General features: G+C 44.7%; 1 protein-coding gene and 1 long non-coding RNA gene across 2 annotated transcripts in view; one reads left to right on the plus strand and one right to left on the minus strand.

Annotated features, from left to right (window-relative positions):
- On the minus strand, positions 1-26,175 carry EIF3L (eukaryotic translation initiation factor 3 subunit L). The gene is made up of 13 exons (XM_004437840.3): positions 26,028-26,175; positions 25,442-25,490; positions 24,090-24,300; positions 21,105-21,184; positions 17,920-17,981; positions 14,366-14,435; positions 14,073-14,146; positions 10,198-10,369; positions 7,561-7,715; positions 6,624-6,794; positions 5,283-5,780; positions 1,104-1,184; positions 1-221 (listed from the first exon to the last, which is right to left on the minus strand). Exons 1-13 carry the CDS (start codon positions 26,058-26,060, stop codon positions 183-185), a joined length of 1,695 nt encoding a protein of 564 aa, XP_004437897.1. The 5' UTR covers positions 26,061-26,175; the 3' UTR covers positions 1-182.
- LOC147913731 (uncharacterized) overlaps positions 26,116-26,805 on the plus strand; it is a 2,598-nt gene continuing 1,908 nt past the window's right edge. The window contains exon 1 of the long non-coding RNA XR_015556357.1: positions 26,116-26,765. This is a non-coding gene — a long non-coding RNA (uncharacterized LOC147913731). The remainder of the gene's footprint in view (positions 26,766-26,805) is intronic.

Raw genomic sequence — 26,805 nt, forward strand, 5'->3', positions numbered from 1 at the left:
TGGCCGCAAAGAAGATCCTTTACTGAGACCAATTTAAAACATTTCAGTCCTTGATTCAAACAAACTCCAACTCAGTGGACTGGCTGATGGCTGAGCTAGGCAAAGGCTTCATAGTGGTAAAAACACTCTCTGCCTACAATGACATCAAAATAGGTTCCTGTCTAATGCAAGTGTGAATGCACTCAGGGTCTCTGTCCCATCTTCTTCAGGGTTCGATTGAGCTAGAAGAGAAAGAAAAGCAAAGTTTGACATGGGGTTTTCACCAAACGTTTTCCTCCGGGGTGCACGATCACCAGCTCAAGACTCGCCGGCCGCCCTGATGTCAGGGAAGGAGTCTCTGATGTGGCCACGAGTGTATACCATGCGTGCGTCAAGACCCAGTTAGGTCCTCCACCCGACATTCATCTGGCCCCCACACTTCATGCAGATGGTCCTTCTACCTGCCCTTCACACTCAGCACGCACACACTCTATAGGGCCCCACCCATTCTACAGACAGGAAAGGGATTCAGAGCGGCCAGACACACCAGGGCTGTGCTATCATCTTGCAGGAGGAGCCTGGTGGCATGGACACAGCATAGCAGTGACCTCTGCTGGAGGCCTCAAAGCACCAGGACACAGCGGCTCCGGCTATGGCCACAAAGAGACCCACACCCTTGTGTGTTTGGCCTGACCCACGAGCCCTCTCCTAGGTCACGATGCTGAACGCACCGAATCTGTCAAAACAGAGCTTCCTGTCCTCTGCCTGCAGGAACTGGTCAGACCTGTCTAAGCTGGAGAATAAGTGCCAAACAGGGAGGGACGGATAAGAGCAGGCAGTGAATCCACCCATATTAGGAAATGCCAGGGACGGAGAGGAGAGCTGGCCACCCGCAGAGGGAGATCTTGGAAAGAGATGCTCCAGAGAAGGCTGACACAGCAACTCCAAGAAGCCCAACCCCACTCCCCAAACCCCAAGCAGCCAGCCAGTCTAGCTCAGAAACTTAAAGGGCCAATTTCAGGCTTTCTTGAAAACAGAAACGAGAAATAAAAAATGTAAAACTCCCTATCCAGTTCCTAACCTCTATGCCCAGCCCACATACCACTGTCTCAGACCTCTCTCACCTCCTCAAATTTGTGAATCTGCCGGATGAAGAAATCCCCATAGCGCCTGGCGACCTTGGTGTCTGCGATGTGGATCATGTCCTGCGGGAAAAGCAGAGTCAGAGAAGTGAGGTGGAGCCACTTTCGAACTTGCAAATAACCATGCCACAAAGAGCTAGATAAACCTCTACAGTGCTTTTCAAAAGCAAAGGGGGGGAAGAAACCCTCTGGAAGAGCATTACCAGTTAATTTCTTTCTTTCTAGATGGCTGATTTTCATTTTCTTCTTGTTAACTCATTTACTTTTATTCTCTAGTCTTTTCAACGAATATGAATCTCTTGGCAATAAACATTTATTTATTTATTTATTTATTTATCCCTCGCCCCCCCCAAGCCCCAGTAGATAATTGTATGTCATAGCTGCACATCCTTCTAGTTGCTGTATGTGGGACGCGGCCTCAGCATGGCTGGAGAAGCGGTGCGTCAGTGCGCGCCCGGGATCCGAACCCGGGCCACCAGCAGCGGAGCATGCACACTTAACCACTGAGCCACGGGGCCGGCCCAGCAATAAACATTTAAAACAGCATTTTATTCTCGTACACTGTTGGTAAAATTGCAAATTCGTCTAGATTTTAAATTTTGTTTTTTAGCTCAAAATATTTTGTTGAACACCACTTTGCTTGTAAATTCCTACACATTCTAGGTTAAGACTCAAGAACTTTCTGAATCTCTTTGATAACGATTTTTTTACGTCAAGGATGAAAAAAGAAAAGCCAAAAAACCCAGAAAGCAGCATTTTGCCAAAGATGAACTTGAACCAGTAAGAGGAACAATGATAACAACAAAAACACACAATTAAAAACTTTTTGACTCAAGGACTTTAAATCATATTATTAATATTTTAACATATTATTAATTTAACCTGAATATAACCTGATAACAAAGTTTTATTTTTAATAACCAAATTGCTAATTCTTGAGAAGTGTTTTATTAAAGACTATCCGGAGTTAGGACTAGTTCAGCTGGGTCACTAAGCGATGACAGAGGGGTGTAGCAGGTTACTGATACCGCCAAAGAATGTGTATGTGTCAGGCATCTAGAAGAAACTCCAAAGGACTTTAGGTGGTTAACGTGATACTGCAGGAGAGACAGTTTTGTTTGATTTTTAAAAGCATGTTTTTAAACAACATTGAAAAACATCCACTACTGACGTGTTTCTACTTTCAGTGAGTCTGTTCATGTCAGAGACAGCTAAGTTCTGCCAAACACCAAGTCTTCCAAAAACCATAAACTCTAAATGAGTACTCCGTTTAGCCAGACGAGCTTTCAAAAACAAAGTACCCAACTGACCGAGCAATTCTACCATCAAGTATATACCCAAGAGAGTATGGTCACATAAAGACTTATACACAAATATTCACAGCAGCATTATCCCTAATAGCCAAAAAGTGAAAACAACTCAACTATCTAGCAACTAATGAATGGATCAACAAAACGTGGTGTATCCATGCAGTGGAATATTATTCAGCCATAAAAAGGAATAAAGTACTGATACCTGCTACAACCTGGATGAAACTTGAAAACATGCTCAGTGAAAGAAGTTCAACAGAAAAGGCCACATATTTTATGGTTCCATTTATATGAAATGTCAAGAATAAACAAATCTACAGCGACAGAAAGCAGATTAGTGGTTTGCCAGTGATTGGGGGAAAGTGGGGATTGGGAATGACTGCTAATGGGTAAGGAGTTTCTTTCTGGAGTGGAATTAGATAGTGGAGATGGTGGCACAACGCTGTGAATATACTAATAATCACAGAACTGTACCCTTCAAATGGTATGGTTTGTTATGCAAATTACATCTAAAAAAACCAGTCAAAAAAGTATTATGTTTAGACCAACACACTTCCTGAAAACAACTAAAAACGCAGGATAATTTAAAAAAATCTCCTTATAGCATCAAAGAGCTGAAAAAAGAACTATTTAAGAGAAAACAGAAATCATTCTAAGCAAAGCCTCCTCTGCCCTGAGCCAGGGCCAGTCTAACAGAAGACTCTCCTTGTAATGCTGAGGTCCCAAAGGGCCATCCCCTCAAGCTAAAGGTGAACCAGAAGTGAACTGCCATCCAACTCGTGACACCAAGCAAAGGCTGCCAAGGGGGAGGGGGATATAAAAGAAAAAGAGACCCATCCCTGAGACCTTATAAACACAAGGGGATTCTTCTGACAATCCGTAGCCTGAGCTTATCACCTGGCTGGTCCAGGGGACCTCAGGCTGTGGGCTCAGTCCATGGTGGTCCCAGAGCAATAATAGCCCCAGCCAGCTTGAAGGGGCAAAAGCAAACCCCCCAGAAGAATGAATCTTCATCCTAGGCTTCAAAGAATGCCAGCAGTTTCTCAAGAACAATGAACCACATGTAGTACAAAAATAACCAAGCACACAAGGAAACACTGCACCATGAGTAAAAAAAAATTACAGAAAGCAAGAAATAGAGCTGAAGAGATTAATTAGGGATAGAATGAAGGATCAAAAGAAAATTATCCATAGTGGAGGAGACAAAACGATGGAAGACGGGTTTAAGAGACATGGAGGACAGAGTGAGGTCTAACATATATCAAATAAGAACTCCAGAAGGCGGAGAATAGAGAAGAAACAATATCTAAGAGATACCAAGAATATGAGAGGTGAAAGATCCAGTCTACTGATTTTAACAGACTGCTGTAAGTCCATATCAGGGTTCCAAATATGTCTGAGTAGAACGTTTTTTTCACTTCTCAGTATACGTACGTGGGGGAAACAAAGAGGGGACGTGATATTTAATGCAAAGAACAATTCTAGAAGTCTAGCATATTTTAAGTCTGAAAAAACTCATTAACAAAACAACTTAGTTCTTTAAAAAATCTCATTAAGAGATTAAAATGTCCAACTTGAAATTAAGATCCCAACAGTGACAACACTGCTCCTCAACCCGCCTCTCTCCTGAGAGGAAACCACTGCCATGCTGCTTGTGCATCCTTCCAGAAGTAACTCTTTGCATACACAAGAATATGTAAATATATCACTTAAAAAAAAAACTTAGGGCTGGCCCAGTGGCATAGTGGTTAAGTTCGTGCGCTCTGCATCGGCCGCACGGGGTTCGCAGGTTTCGATCCCGGATGCAGACCTATGCACCGCTCATCAAGCCACACTGGCGGCGTCCCATATACAAAATAGAGGAAGATGGGCACAAATATTAGCTCAGGGCTAATCTTCCTCAGCAAAAAGAGGAAGACTGGCAACAGATGTTAGCTCACGGCCAATCTTCCTCACCAAAAAACAAACAAAAAACCCCCAAAACGTAAATGGACCATTGACAGCCACTCTATAAAAACATATGTGTATTTTCTGTAATAGCCAAAAACCACCCAAATGCCCATCAACGTAAGACTGGAAAAACTGGAGTCAATCACCGTGGTAGCTGCTGGACTATCACAGAGCAGCAGGCATGAATGAACTGCTATACATGACGATGGTGGACGGTGACTCTCTCAAATATAATGCTGAACAAAAGAAGCCAGACACGAAAAGAGCACAAACTGGGCAATTCCATTATATGAAATTCAAAAGCAGGCAGGACTAATCCAGGGTGGAACAAGTCAGGACAATGGCTTCCACTCGCCAAAGCACTTCCAACAGTCTACAAAGCACCCTCTGCTTTCTCCTCCAACCCCATCTCCTGCCACAGCCACCACTCTCAGGCCACTCCAGCCACACTCCAACTGTCCCTTGAACATACTGGGTTTGCTCCCGCCCCAGGGCCTTTGCTCTAACTGCTCCCTCTGCCTAGAACTCTCTTCCTCCAGATATCTGCTTGGCTAATTTCCTAACCTCTTTCAAGTCTTAGCTTAAATTTCACTTTCTCAATAAAACCCATTCCGAGCACCTTATACAGTACTACAACCTGTGTCTTCCACCACCACTACCCTTACTCCCTACCACTTGGCAACTTCTAACCTACTACACAATTCGCTTAATTATAATGTTTATTGTCTATTTTTTTTACACTAGAATATCAGCACAAGAGCAGAAATCTTTGATTTTGTTCACTGATGTATCCCAAAGGCCCAGAAGAGTGATCAGAAGACAGTGGCACTTAATCAATATTTATTGCTGAATGGGTGAGCAGAGAGCGCCCCACAGCACCCAGCCCAGGGGGCAGCCATACCTTATCGATGTAGAAGTCAACCTCAGAGGCTGACTGAAACTCGCCGTCTAGGGCGGAGATGCCACTGGTCCACACCAGGTTCTTCATCTTGTGTTTGAAGACAAGCAGCTGGATCCGGAACTCCTGCTCTGTGAGGTCGAGGAAGCCAGCCAGCTTGGCCACAGGCATGGTGGTGTAGAGCTTGAGGAAGCTGCGGATGGTCGAGAGCTGGGCCTGCTGCTGCACTTCATCGGAAAACACCTTCAGCTGCTGCAAGAAGGGCTCCTTGTGGTAGTTGGGGTGCACGTGGTCGTAATTGGGCACTACAGGCGACAGGAATTTGGGGCAGGAGTAGCTGAAAAGCTCCTCGTAGACCTGTGGGTCACCCTTCTGCATGCGGAGCATCTTGTCCCCGTACTTCTCCCGCAGCTGGAGGTGAATGCTCTCGTCTATACGCATGGGGTACATGGTGAGGGCGATGGCCAGCAGCGCGTGCATCTGCTCATTCTGCTTGTTAATCTGGGGGTGGGGAGAGAGATGCGCACAGGCTCAAATGAAAAGGACCTTCTGAGGTTCCCACTGCCAACGCGGCCCCACTGTCCTCCCAAGTACTCTGCACAGATCCGACTTCTCCCTTTGTCTTACCCCAGCCAGTTAACTTTCCCAACGTCTCTCCCAATCCTCCGTCTAGCTCTACTGAACTTCTGGCCTAGTTCCAGGTCCTCCTTAGTTGTCTCCTGGATTCTTTACCAGTATCTCTGTCCCAGTCTCTCCAGTTCACCCCACACATCACTGGCAGGTCAATCCTGCCACACCAGTTATGATCAAGTCACCCAGAAACCTTTGATAGCACCTCAATACCTTAGCTGGGTAATGAAGGTTACCCCAGAATCTCACACCCCAACTCAACTACTCTCCTGCCCTCCAGCCAAAACGGTTTATTGTGCTGCTACATCACCGTAGTTCCAAGTCTCAACACCTTTGCTCTGCCTAAAAACCTCCTCCTACACACGTCTTAGACCCATCTTGCTCCATGGCAAAGCTTGAGGACAATACCCACATCTAACTCATTTTTAAACACCCACAGCCCAGTGAACACTCAGAAAATCACTGCTGAATAAATAAATGTAGGCACTGTTGGCGGATAAAAGTGAAACAAAAGATACTGTCCTTATTGTCAACTGTCAAGGTGTTAACGATCTCTGAGGTAACAGGCATAACGAAACAAACTCTTAAGAGTACGCCAGCCATTAAGAAATCACGGTGTTGAAAAGGCATACAAAATAGCAAAATTTTGGATGGTGTGTACTGAAAACTGTTGTCATAGGTGTCAAGGGGTCAGCTGGTCAGAGGCCCCCTTACCATCTCATACTTGTATGTGGTCCTCTGGAACATGCTCTTGGTCCTCTGGATGTAGAGGAGGATGTTGGCAAAGACCCGGATGGCATCCTGGTAGCGACGCATCATCAAGTATGCAAAACCCACGTAATAGTACGTGGTGACCTGGCACTCGGGCACACGGGAATACATGCTCTGTGGAAGGAGGTGGGGGAAGCATCCATGAGTCCCCAGACCAACAGACCAATTCACCCCAGATGGGGTCTGAAAGCTGGCAGGGCCTAGTGTCAGCTGGGGTGAAAGCACTGAGCTCCCCTGCAGAGGCCCTGACCCATGCAGAGGAAGGCCCGGCTCTGGAGTCAGGGGCTTTGAGTGCAAATCCTATGGTTCACCAATTAAGCTATGTGACCCCAGGCCTCCATGGCAGGTGACCCTAAAGGTGACAAGTGACCCTCAAGTCTCTCAGCTCTAAAACCTTCCACACCTCAGTTTTGTATTCCTCCTTGCTTTCTACTTTCTTTTTCAAATAAGCACTATAAAGGAATAGATAGATAAGACAGAAAGACAGACAGACACATGTCAGACAAAAAGGTAGCCATCTGTCTGTGGCTAGGAAAAACAACCACAGCTAATCATATCATTACCATCTTATAATTAAGTCATCTGTTAATTCTTTAAGACCAGTGAAACTTGAATGTAAAAATCTGCCATTATCACTCTGTTTTGAAAACAGAATCAAATGACTGCTGAATATGTTAAGTATTATTAAGCACCAGAGAGACACCCCTCGTCCAGTTCAGATTCTCACTGCAGTGGCTTCTCCAGTTCTCTTTTCAATTTTCAACTGGCCTGGGGAAGCATCCTCCTTCTCCTCCCTGAAATCTGTCCTAATAGGTCAGAGTTTCTCTAGAAGCAGACAGACTTGCTGGCTCTGGGAAGGCGGGCGGGGACTGGGAATTACCTTCTTGTTCAGTTCGATATTCTCCAGCACCTTGATGGCCTGGTAGTAATCCCCCAGCAGGGAGTGCAGACGCAGAAGCCCCACCAGGCTGAAGTAGCCAAGCATCTTGTAGAGGGAGTGCCGTCCATACTCCCCAGCCACGCTCTCAGGGTCGCCTGAGAGAGAGAGACACTGTGAACGCTCAGCAGGGGCAGGTGAAGGACGGCAAATAAACTCACTCAGTAAACTCTGTGGGCTACCAGGCTCCACAGCTTCCTGCAATAGGGAACAACTCCGCCTCTGAAGGAACACCAAGAAACAGCATGGCTGGCCTTAAGCAGATCTTACATTTACCAACAGTTGCGTGGAGGATGACAGCTTTTTTGGGGGGGTCTTGACACAAGAAAAATTTTTAGGGCTGGCCCCGTGGCTTAGCTTAACTGCATCGACGCGCCACTTCTCCGGCCATGCTGAGGCCGCGTCCCACATACAGCAACTAGAGGGATGTGCAGCTATGACATACAACTATCTACTGGGGCTTTGGGGGGAAAAATAAATAAAAAAATAAATAAAATCTTAAAAAAAAAAAAAAAAGAAAAATTTTTATATTTTCAAGTATATGGGGAAGCCATTCTGGTTTGAACCCAATTTGGCCTGAACCTTATTTAAACAAAGAAGCCTACCTTACGACCTGTCAAACACTGTCCATCTGCTTTAACCTGCAGTAGGGAAAGTCCTCTTTGAAGACAGGATCAACGCCTCCCTCCCTATGGCACCAGGCTCATGCTGAAGGAATGCTGGGCATGCGCTAGTCTAACAAACTTCTCCCTGAACCCTTGAAGGAATGTACCGCCGTCACACTTGATGACGTATCTTTGTTCTGAAATGGTACGTCAAAGGTACGTAACTGTGCCGGAAACTGCTCTTCTCTGGAGCGCATTCTTCCCTTGTGAAGGCTGGGACTCCTGGGCTATAGTCCTCAGTAAGCCTTGACTAAAACTCTCTTCTTTTCTTTTGCAATAGAATGATTATTGATTCTGTCGACATTTCCAACACACTTGAGAACATGAGAGGGCCTTATCAGTAACAGTTACTCACCAAGGCCCCTCCTTTCAGGAAATCCACGAAGTCAAAGCTATTTTCCTAATAAGACTAACATGCTATTTGCCTTTCTCACTCAGTTGACACGTGCACTGATGGTGCAAAAACAACAGTAGGCAGAACTACTGACAACTGAGCATAAATCAGGCAGCGGCATCAAACTATACTAGCAGTCAGTGTATTCTTCACCACACACACTTGCAGTAAAAGAACCAGCCAGTTTTTTCACAAAACAATATTTTTACTTGAAAGAATGACTGACACACAAATGACAGTTATTTAGATTTAACCAGACATTTCCTCACAGATGAATGAAGTGAGCCTGTTACACTTCAATAAAGAAAACTGATAGTTTGCTGCCAATGAAAATTTGAGCTTTTAAGCAAAAATCAGAAGTTTATAAAATATGTATCTGCCACTATGAGCTCAGAGGCTTCTAAATAAAGACTTATCTAATGAGGTTGATGGCAAAAGTAACAGATGTGTTTTTTTAAAACTGTATAATAAAATGTCAATATTTAGAAAATCTTGGGGCTTTGGGGGCAAAAAAAATGAGGAGGATTGGCAATAGATGTTAGCTCAGAGCCAGTCTTCCTCAGCAAAAAAAGAGGAGGATTAGCACGGATGTTAGCTCAGAGCTGATGTTCCTCACAAAAAAAAAAAAAAAGAAAATCTTTATAACTCAGCTAACCAATATCTTACAACATCATGCATGGGTAAAAGATACATTCAAGCTGCAGGGAAGACCAATAAACCATGCGCTGCACAACGATGTTTCAGTCAACGATGGACCACGTATATGACAGTGGTCCCACAAGATCAACACCACAGAGCCTAGGTGTGTAGTAGGCTACACCATCTAGGTTTGTGTAAGTACACACTATGAAGTTCGCACGACGCATTTCTCACAGAATGGATTCCCGTCGTTAAGCGGTGCATGACTGTATAACAAAGTAAAAGCTCACTGAAAAGGTTTCGGATTCCTTACTGCAACCAACCCGGAAGAAACTACCACTTGTCCAGTTTTGATGTAGTATCAAAGAATAGCCGTACTACCTGAGAAGGCTGTTAAGATACTCCTCCCTTTCCCGACTAAGTATCTGTAAGGCCAGATTTCTCTTAACTACTTCAACCAAAACAGCATATTGCATCAGACTGAATGAAGCAGCAGGATGAGAATCCAGCTCTCTTCTATGAATTCAGATACTAAAGAGATTTGCAAAAATGCCAATCTTCTCACTGAAAAATTTTTTATATCAATAAACTGTGATTTTCAATCTTTTAAGAGTGTAATGTGGTCTTGACACCAAGAAGTTTGAGAAGTGCTTATCTAAACAAAGGCCTTGGAGACACGGTAGAAATATTTACAAATGCAGACCCCAGGAAATGCTGGTTCTGTCAGTCAGCCAACAGAATGCCAAGCCCAGTAGCCCCCAACATCAGCCCTTGGCCACTGTTCACACCCAAACACCAAAGAGGAGCAGCCTAAGAGACGATAACTCCTCTGCACTACCTGCAGTCTCTATTCATTTGGAACAGACGGCAAGCAGCACTCACCTCCGCTTGTGTACACCTCCAACTGCCGGTTGATGTTGGACTTGTCTACCAGGGAGTGAAGGACATTGAGGACGCTGTGAACATTCCAGATTTTGGGATTGGAACGGAGAAAGTCAATCTCCTCCTCTGACTTCTTGGCAGTCTTACAGCGGTACTGACTGAATGACTGGAACTGTTGAGGAAGAAGGGAAAGATGCAGCAGATGCCAAACCCAGTGCCAGCCCAAGTGCACAACGCTGTGCATTTATCTTTCATTAAGCTGTGAATTTTGTTCATTACTGAATATGTTCCTTATTCCACAGCTAAGTAAAAATCTGTGAGAGGTAGTTTTTGGAAAAAGCATTCAATTTGGAGTCAAACACAGCCTAAAGTCACTTAACGTCTCTGGGCTTCACAATGCAGTCAACTTGGCCGCCAGAATCAGGTGGCTTGTAACAAATCTATTCATATTGGCTTTGCCATGCCAGCGTCAAGATTATGAATAACGACACAGTGGAGATGGCACAGGTATCTGTGTCTGTCTTCCCTTCCAGAGTTGACCATCAATTCACCTGAGTCACCTCTGTACTAACCACAGCGCCTGGCCAAGTGTAAGGCACATATAGGGGACATAACACAGGTATTCTGGGGGGACCGTGGTTTTATCTGGGACCAGTGTCAGGCTGGCTCCATCAGTCACCCAGAGAAGAGCACAAGAGACCTACCTACCTACTCAATCAGAATTTTTAAAAAGCTCCTTGGCTGATACTGGTACACACACAGGTTTGAAAACAAGTAACCTAGCTGGGCCAGCCCCGTGGCTTAGCAGTTAAGTGCATGCACTCTGCTAGTGGTGGCCCGGGTTCATATCCCGGGCGCACACCAAGGCACGGCTTGTCCAGCCATGCTGAGGCCGCGTCCCACGTACAGCAACTAGAAGGATGTGCAACTATGACATACAACTATCTACTGGGGATTTGGGTGAAAAAAGGGAGGAGGATTGGCAATAGATGTTAGCTCAGAGCCGGTCTTCCTCAGCAAAAAGAGGAGGATTAGCATGGATGTTAGCTCAGGGCTGATCTTCCTCACAAAAAAAAAAAAAAAAAAGAAAAGAAAACCAGTGACCTAGAATCCAGATCCTAAATGACCTAAGATTGCTCTTCAACTCTAAATATCATCTTCCTCTAAGAGTACAGAAGAAAAAGTTTCCAAACTGACAATGAACAAAGAATAGTATCCAGAATATAGAAGGAATTCTCCTAAGTCAATAAGAACAAGATAATCCAACAGAAAAATGGGCAAAGGATACTGATGATCACTTCAGTCAATTAACAGGGAAAATGCTTAATCTCTTCAGTTACCAGAAAAACGTAAATTAAAATGAGATTACCATTTCTTAAATCAGACATACCGATGACATACAGTACAGAAAACTTGCTCTCAAACGCTGCTGGTAGTAGTATAATTTGATACAGCCTTTTGGGAGGGCAGTATTACTATTTATTAAATGCAAAGTGATTGAAATGTTCTATATCTTGATTGTGGTAGTGTATACATTTGTCAAATCTCATCAACTATACACTTAAAATTAATATATTTTATTATATGCAAATTATGACTCTATAAAGCTGATTTAAAAAATCTTATAAAGCAAATATCTTTCAACCAGCAATTCTAGTGATCCCTAGAGATATACCTACGTGTAACACATACAAGGATACCCACTGATTCACTATTTGTAATAGTGAACACTGAAAACCCAAATGTTCGGCACCACAAGAGCAGTACATCCATATCATGTACACGGCACAAAAGAACAAGGCAGATCCTCTACGCAGACATGGTAAGTGTTCCAAGTCACAACAAATTACACAACGTAGTATGATATCACTTTTCAAATGAGCTATTTTTATATGTACACATTTATGTAAATGCCTGAGAAACACTAACGTGGTGCCTATCTTTCCAGACAATGATGCCTCTGCAATGGCAAGGAAAGAAGACACTTTCACTTTACCTGCAGTTTGAAAAAGAAAAAAACTTTTCATCAGTAATAACACATTCATATATTACTTGTATCAATAAAAGTAAGTGAAAGAGAGTGGCGGGGAAGAGGCACTCACCCCGTGGCATCTACCTGGCCCTCAATGGCCAGTCTTTGTGAGAAGTGAGAGCACTTTAAGCCCCTTAATAAGAGAACACCAGCTAAATGCAGGGAATGATGATTACCTTAAGGAGGATGAAGAATCTTAGCACAGATGATCCTCCTCGACTTGCTGTGAGTCGACAAGACTGCCAATCTCCTAACAGAGAGGCTGACACAAGCCCAGGAGCAGAGAGCAAACAAGGCCAGGGTGGTTTGTGGCCCTCGCTGCACAACGGCAGTGAAGCCCCATCTTGAGCAGGAAGCCTTTCTCAAAGAGCCCAGGAAGGTTTCCTCAGCTCACCAATCACAATTTATCAGCACTCTGTATTCACAAAGTCTCTCTGGTCCATGGAACTCAAATGGTTTTATTCAGAAACTGACTTCTCCTGAAATACCCACAGAGAGATATACTATCCCCCTAAAACACACGGAAAATGAATTTTTCCAAATTTAACTATTTTATGGTTTTCAGTCTATATTATATAAGAGTAAAACCAGGCTAAAAGAAGGTAGAGAACAAGGATGATGATATTGACCACCCTAACAAGCAGGCACTATCTCCCGCGCAATCATTCTGTGACAGGCACTGCACTAAGCACTCCCTATGTAGTACCCTGGGAATCTTCCCCATCATCCCTGTTTCAGAGAAACCAAGGAACAGTGTGCATAGGTAATCTGCCCAAAGTCCAGGGCTAGAGGACAGCAAGACCTGAACGTTTACCCCCAGGCTACACAGCTGCTGCACTTTACATCTGGCAGGGTTCTTAGTGGAAATCTTAATATCACCCCGAGGTAGGCGCTATTTCCGTTCTGACAATAACGTTCTACTTTACTCTGAACTAGGACATACTCAGGTAACCACTATCACCATCGAGATACAGAACATTCTTGTTTTGTAGGTGAGGAAAGTGAGGCTCAGAAAGCTTAAATAATGTCACTGTTACACATAGTCTGGTGGCAGCCCCCAGACTAGCACCCACTTCTACCTGACTCCAAAGCCTGTGAAGCCTCTGTTCTTCCTGCCAGACCACCTTTCAAGGTCAGGTAAGAACTTGGTGAAAGTCAGGAGTTCAACTCTCTTAGGCCTCACAGACTCTTCAGAAAACCACGACATAGGAGTTCACCACCATGGGATATTTACACTATGATGGGGAATTTTTTTTTTCTGAGGAAGATTTGCCCTGACCTAACATCTGTGCCAACCATCCTTTACTTTGTATGTGGGTCACCACTGCAGCACGGCCGCCAACGAGTGGTGTAGGTCCACGCCTGGAAACTGAACCCGGGCCACCAAAGTGGAGCACACCAAACTTAACCACCAGACATGGGGCCGGCGATGCTGACATTTTTATACCATGCATCTTTTTTTTTTTTTTGGTGAGGAAGATCAGCCCTGAGCTAACATCCATGCTAATCCTCCTCTTTTTGCTGAGGAAGACCGGCTCTGAGCTAACATCTATTGCCAATCCTCCTCCTTTTTATCCCCAAAGCCCCAGTAGACAGTTGTATGTCATCGTTGCACATCCTTCTAGTTGCTCTATGTGGGACGCGGCCTCAGCATGGCCAGACAAGCGGTGTGTCGGTGTGCGCCCAGGATCCGAACCAGGGCCACCAGTAGCAGAACGCGCGCACTTAACCGCTAAGCTACGGGGCCAGCCCACCATGCATCTTTTTAACAACACAAACAATGGTAATAGCTGCTGCTTGTTTGGACCAGTTACTTCAAATTAGGCCAAGGCTGGCCAGATACCTGATAGATGAACTCATCGATGATATCCCAGAGCCACTGGTTGGGTAGTTCAAGGGGAGCAGGACCATCAGCATCTGTGAAGATCACAGAAAAGTCAGACTCAGAGCAGTGACTATGCCCATTCAGTCAGGCTGCAGAACACACTCTGTAAGTTCTCTCTTAAAAGGACTATGAATCATAAGATTTCCCCTCTTCCCACCTGCATATTAAAATCCTGCTAAAAAGAACTGGAGGCCAATACTAGACCTCACAATAACCTCACCCCCACCCCCTTGGCCAAACCTCAGACTCACTAAGAATGTAGTTGAAGAGATTGCAGTAGTTGTAATAAGATTCAAACCTCTGTTCCAAGGAGGGTCCTCCCTGTAAAGAGAACAGAGACATCAGGACACAAATATTTAATTTAAATGTATTTTTATGGTGACAGTTGGTAACTAGACTTATTGTGGTGGTCATTTCATCATGTATATAAATATCAAATCACTATGATGTACACCTGAAACTAACAGGATATTTTATGTCAATTATACTTCAACTAAAAAAAAAAATGTTTTACTCATGGCCTACCATGACAAGTGAAACAAATACCTGAGAATTGACGTCTGCTCTCTTCTTAGTAGGCAAAGAGTACTCAAGTGAGAGGCAAGACAGTAAGCGCTACAGCAGTTCAAAGGGGCACTGAATGCCTGACCACAACAGTCAGGTTTTATGGCAACAACCTTAACCGACAGTCAGAGAACAGCCATGCAGATCCAGCGAAACAGAGAGAGGGGAAGGTGTTTCAGGAAAAACAGTACTAACAAAGGCAGAGAGCCAAAATCACGGCACTTCAAGGTTGGGGGGTAAAAGCAGACAACACTACACTGGGCTACACAGGCCAGGAATGCAGAGGTCTTGCAGTGCCAAACAAGAATCTAGTCCAGGGGGTCAGCAAATCCACCAACACTTGTGGAGGGGCCAGCCACATGGCATAGTGGTTAAGTTCTGCATGTTACACTTTGGTGGCCTGGGTTCCCAGGTTTGAATCCCAGGCACAGACCTACACCACTCATCAGTGATGCTGGGGCAGCGACCCACATATAAAGTAGAGGAAGACTGCAACAGATGTTAGCTCAGGGCTAATCTTCCTCAGCAAAAAAAAAAAAAAAAAAAAAAAAATAACAGGAACTCAGCCATGCATACTCATTGTCTACGGCTGCTACAAAGGCATAGTTGAATAGATTCAACAGAGATCATTATAGCCCTCAAAGCCAAAAATACTTACAATCTGGCCCTTTACATAGAAGGCTGCTGACCCCCGATCTAAACTTTATGTTGCTGGCACCTGAGAATGACTGAAGGTTCCTGAGCTGGGGAACAACATGATCAATGATGTATTTGTGATGGAATGGGAAGAACAGTGCCTTGGAGATTTAGCCCCACAGCTTACTAACTGTGGGGCTCTTACAAGGCATTTAATCTTTCTGTAAAATAAGACTATGTAGTTTAAATGCCTAATATAGTAAATGCTCTTTTTTTTTTTAAATGGTGCAGCCACTTTTTTATTTTATTTTTTTTTGTGAGGAAGATCAGCCCTGAGCTAACATCCGTGCTAATCCTCCTTTTTGCTGAGGAAGGCCGGCTCTGAGCTAACATCTATTGCCAATCCTCCTCCTTTTTTTTTCCCCAAAGCCCCAGTAGATAGTTGTATGTCATAGCTGCACATCCTTCTAGTTGCTGTATGTGGGACGCTGCCTCAGCATGGCCAGACAAGCGGTGTGTCAGTGTGCGCCCGGGGTCCAAACCCGGGGCGCCAGTAGCGGAGCGCGCGCACTTAACCGCTAAGCCAAGGGACCGGCCCAGTAAATGCTCTTTCGATGAAAAATCTCCCCCTGGGGTTTTAAAATTGGTCATGTATGTGAAAGTGCCCCCTCTGGTACCCAGCAAAGAGGTTATGGGGTCAATAAACTTTTGCTGAATCTTCATCTACAGACCAAAGGGAAGACTAGAGAAACCAGCTATACCATGGGTTCCGATGCCATGGCATCCCCAAAGAAGCCATGTTATACAGGCTGCTAGATTCTCAGCCTAGCCCACAAAGTACCTGAGCCATAGCATCAATGGTAGGAGGGACTCTTTCTATCAGAGTAAAGAGATAATCAGAGACCTCACTGGGATGCCAGAAAAACGTGGCCCCTCACTACCTTAGCAGCAGGAACTCCTCTGGCTACCACCACTGATGGTGGCTCCTGTGCCAAGGCAGGCGCTCTAGTCAGGTCAAGTGGTCCTCAGGAGGATGAGAGGTGAGTAAGTGTGAGAAACTGGGAACTTCTGAAGTGGAAATACTCTTAAAATTGTGGTGCCAGTTTCCTTTATGTACACATGCACACACACGCTCCAACAATTAATGCGTCACCATCAAAGATGAGGCACTGGATGACAGTAGTGAACAAGATCAAGCCCATGCCCTGGTGGAGATTACCCTCTAGGAGGGGAAGTAAACAAAAACCAAAGAAACAACACAATGTCAGCTAGTGCTACGTGCTCTGAAGTGCCACAGAGCATGGCGAGGAGCCCAGAGAAGGAGAGAGAGTTGTAGGAAACAAGAGGGGAAAGGAGTCAGGGGTCAGATCAAGCAGGACCATGACCAAGATTTGGGATTTTATTCTAAGTATGATGGGAAGTCATGATAGGATTGTGAGGAAGGGAGTGACCTGATGAGACTATGTTTCAAAGGGCTCATGTTGGTCACTAGATTGAGAATAAACTTAAGTGGACAGAAATGGAAACTGACACCAGGTGAGCGGCTATGCAGTAGTTCAGGCAAGAGATGATAAAGCCTTGAACCGGAGTAGCAGCAGTAGTGGTGGTGAGAAGTGGCTGGTTTCAAGAACTATGTTGAAGCTAGAGCTGAATAGGATTTGCTGCAAGGCTGGAAGTTAAGTGAGAGAAAAGTCAAGAACGATGCCAAGGTTTTCAGTCCAAGGAACTGGGTGAGTGGTGATATCATCTACTGAGATGAGGAACAGGTTTAGAGGGAAAACAAGAGTTCAGTTTGGGGCATATTAAACTACAGATGACTTATGAGACAGCCAAGTGGAGATGGCGAGCAGGCTGTTGGCTACACAAGTCTGGATTTGGAGAGACTGGACCTAAAGATAGAGATTATTAAGTCATTGGGGTATATAAATAGTACAGATGGTATTTCAAGAGACTTAGGGCACTCTTAAAATTCAGAAATCAGGAAGAGAAAAATCGAGCAAATACCCAAAGTTGAGGGAACGTGGTAGAAAGAACAACAGTGTCACAGTAAGACCGGCCTGGGTTCAACGAGTTTTGCCCCTTACTAGTTGCGTGAATGTGAGAAAAAGCAACCTCTATACACCCTGGTTTGCCTACTTTGCAGGATCACTGTGAGGATTAGAGATGTGTAGATGTGTGCCAAGTGCTAGCACTGTGTCTGGCAAATAGTGACAGTTTCATGTACGTTTCAGAGGGCAGGAGGCTCAGTGGCAATGCACTGAAGGGAAAAAGCAAAGGCAGCCCAGGCAGAGGCAGCAGAAGGTGCCTGGGAACACACTACTAGGACGCAGCCTGCAACCCAGTGCATGTGGTAAGTGTCCAGTCAAGGAGAACTGTGGGGATCCAGAGATTAAAAACGACGGACAGGCTATGCAGTGTTCCAGTTTGTCTGGAACAGATACCCAGCTTTCTGGGTTCAATCATTCCCTCCATCGTTCCTTAAAAGAATGCTCAGAAAACATGCCAACCACTCTTAGGCACCAAACCAATGCAAACTAATGATTGTGTCCCAGGGACAAAAATAACACAGAGTTTAAAAAACTGCCAGCAACATTTAGATACTCACACTGACTTTGGCATATATGTGCCTGTAGTATAATTCTTTGTACAAAATCAAGAAGACAGCATCTGAAAGAGATGGCAGAGGAGTGCTTTAGTAACCCATAAAACTAGCGTCTCCTGGAAGTTCTAGCCCTTTGAGGGGAGTAAAGCAATAAACACAATTTCAGAGACTAAACAACATCGAAACTCTAACGCTTTTACCCCAAGAATATGTGCAACAAAAAAATTCATTTCTCATTTTACTCTCTCAGCCTCATCTTAATCTCATTCAGAGTCATTTCCCTACACCGTTTAGAGATTTTTGCCATACAGTTTCTTAAATAAACCAGCATATAAATAAATAGTAATATGCTCCATAGAACGCAATTTGACACTATCAAAATTGCAAATACATGGGTATCTTTGACACAGAAATCCTATTTTAAGAAATTTAGCCCACTGATACAATACAACCATTAAAAAGAAAGAAGGGGGGAAAAAAAGCTCTTTGGGTATTGATGTTACGCAGAAAAGAGTTGACAAAGCAGGTCTGAGACTGCTGTTCTTGGAAAGGCCTGCTAGTAAAGTTGGTCCTTGGCTGGCATCTGGGAACCTAGATCTCAAGAGGGTTCCCACCACCCTGATAAGGGTGTTCTGCTGTGCCAAAACTGTTTGTGCAAACGTATGACTTACACTGAACACCTGCTTTCGTTCTGGCAGTCTAGAATTTCGGTACATGCTAGCCAAAGGGTGTGCCTACATGACTAGCCCCCAACAAAAGCCCTGGACACTGAGTCTGTAATAAGCCTCTCTGGTAGACAACTTTTCACACATGTTGCCACAATTCCTCGCTCGAGGAATTAAGTGCATCCCATGAGACTCCACGGGAGAGGACTGTTGGAAACTTGCGCCTGGTTTCCTCTGGACTTCGTCACAGGCGCCTTTGCCCTTTGTTGATTTTGCTCTGTATCCTTTTGCTGTAAATGCTGTGGGTACAACTACACACTGAGTCCTGTGAGTCCTCCTAGCAAATCATCAAACCTGGGGGTGGCCTTGGGAATCCCAGAGATGCAGAATACTCTCTGAAAATATAATAAATTTTTAAAAAGGTAAAGAAAGGGGCAATTAGTCTATGTAAAAAAGGAACAGAAACTACCACCATCTACAATAGCACCAAAAAACATGAACTACTTAGATCTAAATCTAACAAAACTTGTGCAGAGTTTGTATACTTTGACAAGAGATTTTCAAATATTGAGGTATATGCGGTAACTATTCGGGTTCAAAACTGATTTGGCTTAAACTAAAAAGGCTGACTTGGGGTCGGCCCAGTGGCGCAAGCAGTTAAGTGCGCGTGCTCCGCTGCGGCGGCCTGGGGTTCACCGGTTCGGATCCCGGGCGCGCACGGACGCACCACTTGGCAAGCCACGCTGTGGCGGCGTCCCATATCAAGTGGAAGAAGATGGGCAGGGATGTTAGCCCACGGCCAGTCTCCCTCAGCAAAAAGAGGATTGGCAGATGTTAGCTCAGGGCCGATCTTCCTCACCAAAAAAGAAAAAAAAAAAAACCTGACTTATGGCCTATCAAACATACACTGTACATCTGCTTTACTTTTTTTGGTTTTTTTTGTGTGTGTGTGAGGAAGATCAGCCCTGAGCTAACGTCCATGCTAATCCTCCTCTTTTTTTTTTGCTGAGGGAGACCGGCTCTGAGCCAACATCCACTGCCAATCCTCCTCCTTTTTTTCCCCAAAGCCCCAGTAGATAGTTGTATGTCATAGATGCGCATCATCTAGTTGCTGTATGTGGGACACGGCCTCAGCATGGCCGGAGAGGCAGTGCGTCCGTGCGTGCCCGGATATGAACCCGGGCCGCCAGTAGCGGAGTGCACGCACTTAACCGCTAAGCCACGGGGCCGGCCCTGCTTTAACTATTAAAGAACGTACTCTCTTAAGAATGCAGACTTCCCCTTCTATGCCGCCCTATTGGTAATTCCTATTTGCTTATGTACGCATAGAGTAAAAAGCAAGAATAAACAAGAAAATGCTAACACTAGATGGCACCAGAGAGAGAAACTGAAAACTCAGGGAAGGAAGTGGGAAGGGGATTTTTATACCAAATCTCCTTTTATACCAAGAGTCCTGTGAATCCTTACCTGTTTAAAAATACGTATCATGGGACTCCTATTGTTCTTAATATACATGAGATTACATTCTTTATAGGCAAATAGGCTCTATAATATAGGCTCTATATTAAACATAGAATAAAGTCTGAGCAACGTAACATTTCTTTCGGAATGAGTTCTACACCTACGTAATGATGATGATACTAATAATAAGTGTTCAAAAACGCTAGCTATAACAAAAGACTTGTACACTGAAAACTATGAAACATTGTTGACAAAAACTGAAGACCTAAATGAATGGAAAGACATCCTGTGTCCAAGGACTGGACTTAATGTTAAGATGGCAATCCTCCCCCAAATTGGTCTTCAAATTCAATGCCATCCCTATTAAAATCTCAGCTGGCTTCTCTGCAGAAATTGACAAGCTGATCCTAAAATTCACATGGAAATCCAAGGGACTCTGAAGAACCAAAACAATCTTGAAAAAGAAGAACAAAGTTGGAGGACTTAAATGTCCCAATTCCAAAACTTACTACAAAGCTACAATACTCAAGACACTGTGGTATAAGCATAAGGATAGACACAAACCAATGGAGTCAAACTGAGAGGCCAGAAATAAACCCTTACATTTACATGATAACCAATTTCGACAGGGTGCCAAGAAAACTCAATGTGGGACGATTGGTCTTTTCAAAAATTGGTGATGGGACAGCTGGATATCCACATGCAAAAGAATGAAGCTGGATCCTCCTACTTCACAGCATATATAAAAGATACCATCAGAAAGTGAAAGGTAGGAGGAGGCTAGAGAGCCCATTCCAGAGTGACTGTAATGAACCCTGAAATTAGACGGAAATGGAAACAAGTCAGGACAAAGATCTGGGTTTCAGCTTTCGCTACATGAGAGATCTGTCCTCTTCATTTATTCAGCCTTCATTCAACAAGTTATCTACTAAGGGTCTACCATGTACCAAGCCCTGGCGAAACAAAATGGTGAGCAAAACAGACACAGATCATCGAGCTTTCCCATGACGCCCAGTCATAGAATCCCATCCAGCATACAGGACAGAAAGAGCTCACACCTACCGTTGCCAACTTGTGGAGCAATGGCTTCAGCCTCAGGCCAAGGTGTATTCTTGAAGAATCTTTCTGTCAGCTTGGTCCAACTGAAAACCAAGAAGAAACATTCTAGAACCTCAAAAGAGGAAGCACCTGAGAGAGGCAACCCTCTCATTTTACAGATAAAGACCCAGACTCAGAATGGGGAAGATGTCACAGAAATAGAGCCAGGGCCAGAGCCTTCCAAGTCTACAACTTTTCTCAACCCAACCCTGTACCTCAGACAACCTTTCTTAATACATAACATACTCCTTTTATATCAATTAGGTACCCACCAAGCTCCTCAGGATCACCTCCTCCCTCTGTATCATGGACTCTAGCCATATGCTTGCTGTTCCCTGATTCCAGAACTACTTTTTAGACAGTCCCACCCCCTCCCTTAGCAATACTGGTTCCACTACCTGGAGCACTGTGCCTCCTCCCCCTCTCCAAACATGGCAGCCAATCAGTTTGATGCAGTCTGATGCCACAACAGACCTAGAGCATCCAACCCAAACACTGCTGCCCAAGATGCTTCACAACCCCACGAGACGTTTCTATTCATTTTCTTTCTCCCAATCCCTTTAGCAGTTACTGCAACTTTCCTCCACTCTCCTCAAGCCCCACCTTTCCCTCTTCTTTGGGTCTTAGCTCAGCATGGAAACACGCTCAAGTCTCCCTTCAAAACACAGAACAAAACAGAAAGCGTCTCAAGGACCCCATAAGTCCTCTACACTTACCAATTCCCTTTTCTCAATCCCCATTTCTTAACCCACTGTCACCTGGCTGCTGCCTCCGCCACTCCACTGAAACTGACCTTGCTAAGGTTACCAAGGGCCTTCTGAATCACCAAATTCAACTGGCTCCTTTCTCATCTCAACCTTACCAGACAGTTAACATTTGTTGACCATTCCCTTCTTCAAAGTCTCTTTTCTCGTTAGTTCCTGTGACCCTTCTCTCTGCTGATCTGCTGCCTACTTTTCTGACACTTCTCTTTGCTCATTTACTACTACTACTTTCTGCTGTCCCCTTTACTGTTTCCTCTTTCTTTGCCCACATTCCCACAGGAACTTATTTCCCAAGGTGCCAGCCATTCTCACTACATTCTCCTAGGGACAGATCTACTACATGCGAGGCTTCAACTACTGTCTATATCTGCCTTCACTGTCCAATACAGTAGCCACTGGCCACATGTGACTAAAGAACTGAATTTTAAATTTTAATTAAATTTAAAAAACAATACTTAACTCAGTTATTGGAAAACTTGAAAGTATATTTGGAACAACTTGGGTATGTGAATCTACTTTTCCAATTGCCAATGTTATGAAACCTAAATAGAGTTCAAGTATTTCTGATGCACAGAAATTAAGATGTGCTATAAATGTAAAATATGGGATTTAGAAGACTTAGTACAAAGAAAAAGTAAAGTATTTCATTAACAGTTTAATACTGATTATATGTGGAAATATTTATACTGGATTAAATAAACTGTTAAAATTAATTTCACCTGTTTGTTTTTACTTTTTTAAAAACGAAGCTGATGAAAAAACTTTAATTACATCAGGCTAGCATTATATTTCTATTGGACAGCGCTGGTCTGTACACTTCTAACCAGAAAGACCCAGGGGATGAAGGAAACACAGGTCAGGGATGGGTCAACAGGAACTCACTGATCCAACAGGCCTTTGGCTATTCACCTTATCCACCCATCCTTACAGGAACTGCTTAAATTCTACTTCCTTGGTGATGTCTTTCCTGACTATCTCAACCCTGACTGACTGTCTCGCCTCTGATGCCCGCTGCACGAGGGCAGTCCCCTCAAAACCAGAAGAAATCACTCAAAGCTTGGCTCACCCTGTTACGCACTGAGAAGTTGTACAGGACAGTTTAGAAACTAGGCTCTGGTCTCAGACTGTGCAGGTTCAAAACTCAGCACATCCACTTAACTAGCTATATGACTTATCCTTTCTGTGCATTGTTTCCTCATCTGTAAAATCAGGGGAACGATAGTATAGTAGGCGCTCCTTATCTGCAGGGGGATATGTTCCAAGACCCCCAGTGGATGCCTGAAACTGTAGACAGTACCAACTCTATGTATGTTACTTTTTTTCCTATACATACATACCTATGATAAAGTTTGATTTATAAATTAGGCACAGTAAGAGACTAATGACAACAATAATAAAATAGAACAACTATAATAATATACTGTAATAAAAGTCACTGCAGATTTTAGCAACTTCAGTATACGTGCTCTTTCTTAAGTCAAGAAACTGTCACGTTTTCACTTAAAGGAAGCCCTTTACGGCTTCTTTGGCATATCTGAATTGTCAGCATCACTACTCTTGCACTTTGGGGCCATTATTAAGTAAAACAAAGGTTACTTGAATACAAGTGTTATAATACTATGACAGTGGATCTGACAACTGAGGAAGCTACTAAGTAATTAACAGGCGGGCAGCATATACAATATGGATATGCTGGACAAAGGGACGATTCATGTCGCAGGAGGGACAGCATGAGATTTCATCAAGCTCCTCAGAATGGCCCGCAATTTAAAACTTATGAAGCATTTATTTCTGGAATTTTTCCATTTAATATTCTCGGACCGCGATTGACTGTGGGTAACTGAAACCACAAAAAAATGAAACCGTGGATGAGGGTGGACTACTGTACCTACTTCTTGGGGTACAGGTAAATAAGTAAATACAGGAAAAGCATGCTGAACACTGCCTGATATATACTGATTATACACACTAATTGCTATTATAATGATTGACACTGACATTATTTTAGGCCTTGTACAAGTTATGGGGATACACAGACCAACAAAATAACATGTCCCTAGCCCCAAGGAATCACAGAAACCCCTTGGACACTCTCTTTACAGAAAAATGATTAACCATCACCCCTTTTTAGGGGCAGCATCACCAAGCCACTCAGAAAGAGGTCATTTCAGCCAGCAGCCAGTACCTGTTTTCATAGATGTCCTGGATCTCATACACCTTCTGGTCAATGACATCACTGGAGACACGGCTGGCCTGCAGCTCATACACCTTCTGGTCAATCAAATCCGAGACGGTCTTGTGGAAATACTGGATGAAGTTTTTGATCACTTCGGGGATCACCTGGTAGGTTTGCTGTTCATACTGCCGTTCGTAGGCTAAATCCTGCTTTGGATCTCCTAGAGGTTGGATATAATCAACACTTTACGAAAGTGCTTTCAAACCCATATATATGACATAACAAAAGGACAATCCCATCCCCCAAACCAAACTCTATAAAATCGATATAATTCCCTTTTAAACACTCAAGGGATACAATCCTCCCAGGTCACTCTCAATCCCATCACTTTGTTTCTTCAGAACATTAACCACTACTTAGTTATTTATTTACTTATTATCTGTTTCCCCACTAGAATCTAAAGTCTATGAGGGCAAGAAGCTTGTCTGTCTTGTACCCAGGTGCACCCTCAGAACCTAGAACAGTTAACATGTGTGTTGGAGGAGAGAGGAAGACTGTAGTAAGGGGGAGTTAGTAGGTACTTAATATTTTTTGAATGAATGAATGATTGCCGTTTTCTACCTCTATGGCACGATGCAAGTTACTAAACTTCTCTGTGCTCAGTTTTCTCATCTCTAAAACGGACATCACACTAATTTACGTACTTTATAAAACTTTTGTAAGGACTAAATTAAATACTTCACGCAAAGTACCGGGACAAGGCATGGCACTTACTAAGTGCTAAGTCAAGCCAACTCACTAGGACATTTCAGGAAATGTCAAAAACCTTCCATCTGGGGCCGGCCCCGTGGCTTAGTGGTTAAGTGCGCGAGCTCTGCTGCTGGCGGCCCGGGTTCGGATCCCGGGCGCGCACCATCGCACCGCTTGTCTGGCCATGCTGAGGCCGCGTCCCACATACAGCAACTAGAAGGATGTGCAGCTATGACATACAACTATCTACTGGGGCTTTGGGGGAAAAATAAACAAAATTATTTAAAAAAAAAAAAACCTTCCATTTGGACTTGGTTTGAATCATTAATTTTTCACAACAAGATTTTCTTCTTCGGCTAATAGTTTAAACAAAGAAACCACAGCCAGGATAGCGATTCCTCCCTTCTGAGACTTGGAAGTGGACCATGAAAAGGGCCTGGTTTATGAGATTCTATACCACCCTCCTGCTGAAAGCTAATAACTGATGCCAAACCTGGACCATCAAGAAGCAGTTTTAAACAGGCGTGCGTTAGAGCTGTTGCAAAACGTTAATAAAGGTGCCAACCCCTAGGCTGCCGTACCTAGCTAGCCAGACCAACCTGTAGTCTCACCTGTGTGCATATCATAGTCGCCCGGGTAAGCATACGGATCATAAGCAGCCTGTCAACGAAAAGAGACAAAAACAAGAACAGTCACCAATTCGTGAATCCAAAATGCTCGTTCTAGGGCCTACGGGCCACGCAGGATACTAAGGATACAAAAGTAGATGAGACACAGTCCCTGCCTTTGAGGACCTCGCATGGGAGCAAAGCGAAAACAATGACAACACAACGTTAGGAACGCAATAAGGCAAAGCACGAGAGACCGTGGGAATCAGCGGGATTCAAGACCGAGCGCAGACCATGAGAAGAGCTCAGTTACAGAAACACAGAACCCCATAACCAGCCTCCGTGCCCGGTCTTGGGAAAGGAGAGGACGAAGGGACCGGCCCTGCGAAGTGGGCGGGTAGAGACAGGGCTAACGAGGAGCCAGGAGCTGTGGCAGCAGCACGGGGGCCGCGCAGGCAGGGAGGCGGGCCGGAGCCGGTCGGCCCGCGGGGCTCCCGGAGACGCCCGGACACCGCCTGCCCGCGGGGCCCAGCATCCAGAGAGGCCTGCCCCCGTCGCGGAGCCCAGCACACGCTTAAGGCCGGGTTACCTCGGACTCGTAATCATCAGCGGGGTAAGACATGGCTGCAGCGCTCACGAACACCGCGGGAGAGAGCGAAAAGACCGTCCCGCCCCGCGCGGCGAGGCCGGAAGTTCAGGCCCGCTCGGGCCTGCCGGGAAACCGGAAGCCCTTCCGGGCCGCCGGCGAGCTGAGACAGCCACGTTAGGAAGGGCGGAAAAAAACAAACACCTAAATTTTCCTTCCTTCTTCAAACAGAGAATTTACAAGGATCGTGGCCCTATAGTACTTGCGTAAAGTCGGAAATAAGGACATGACATGGTTCGCCGTAATAGAGGATGGGCAAAGTAAGAGAAGCCAGAAGTCATGCCACACAAAAGATGGCTGACAACTTCCTCGGCCGACTTCTCGCGTGAAGGGAAATTCGGACGTGGGGGCCTGATATTGGATTTAGGTGTAAGCGGTTTGCCTGCGGCGAGAAATGTCTTCAAACTTTCTGCCCTCAAAAGACTAAACTTCCTGGGTGTAAAAGTTGAGACTTGGTCCCGTGCAGTGAGAGGGCATTGAGAAAAGGCGCTTCCGACTTTGGACTTGAAGGTTGGAGCAGGCAAAGATGAGGCCAGCTGTGGTGTGAGGCCCTGCGACCCACGGGTAAAGCACGGAGCGCTCAGGCTGTGGGTCGTGTTCCGAATCCGGCGGTAGCGTGGGTTCGAGTCCTGGAAGTCCTCGAGTTAGGGACAGGGTTATAAAACAAACCAACAGAAACTGGTATGTGAGTCAAGGGCCTTCGTTTAGCCATCTGCCCATC

Source organism: Ceratotherium simum, chromosome 25 (assembly GCF_057802395.1).
Source record: "Ceratotherium simum simum isolate JZ-2026a chromosome 25, ASM5780239v1, whole genome shotgun sequence".
Classification (NCBI taxonomy): Eukaryota; Metazoa; Chordata; class Mammalia; order Perissodactyla; family Rhinocerotidae; genus Ceratotherium; species Ceratotherium simum.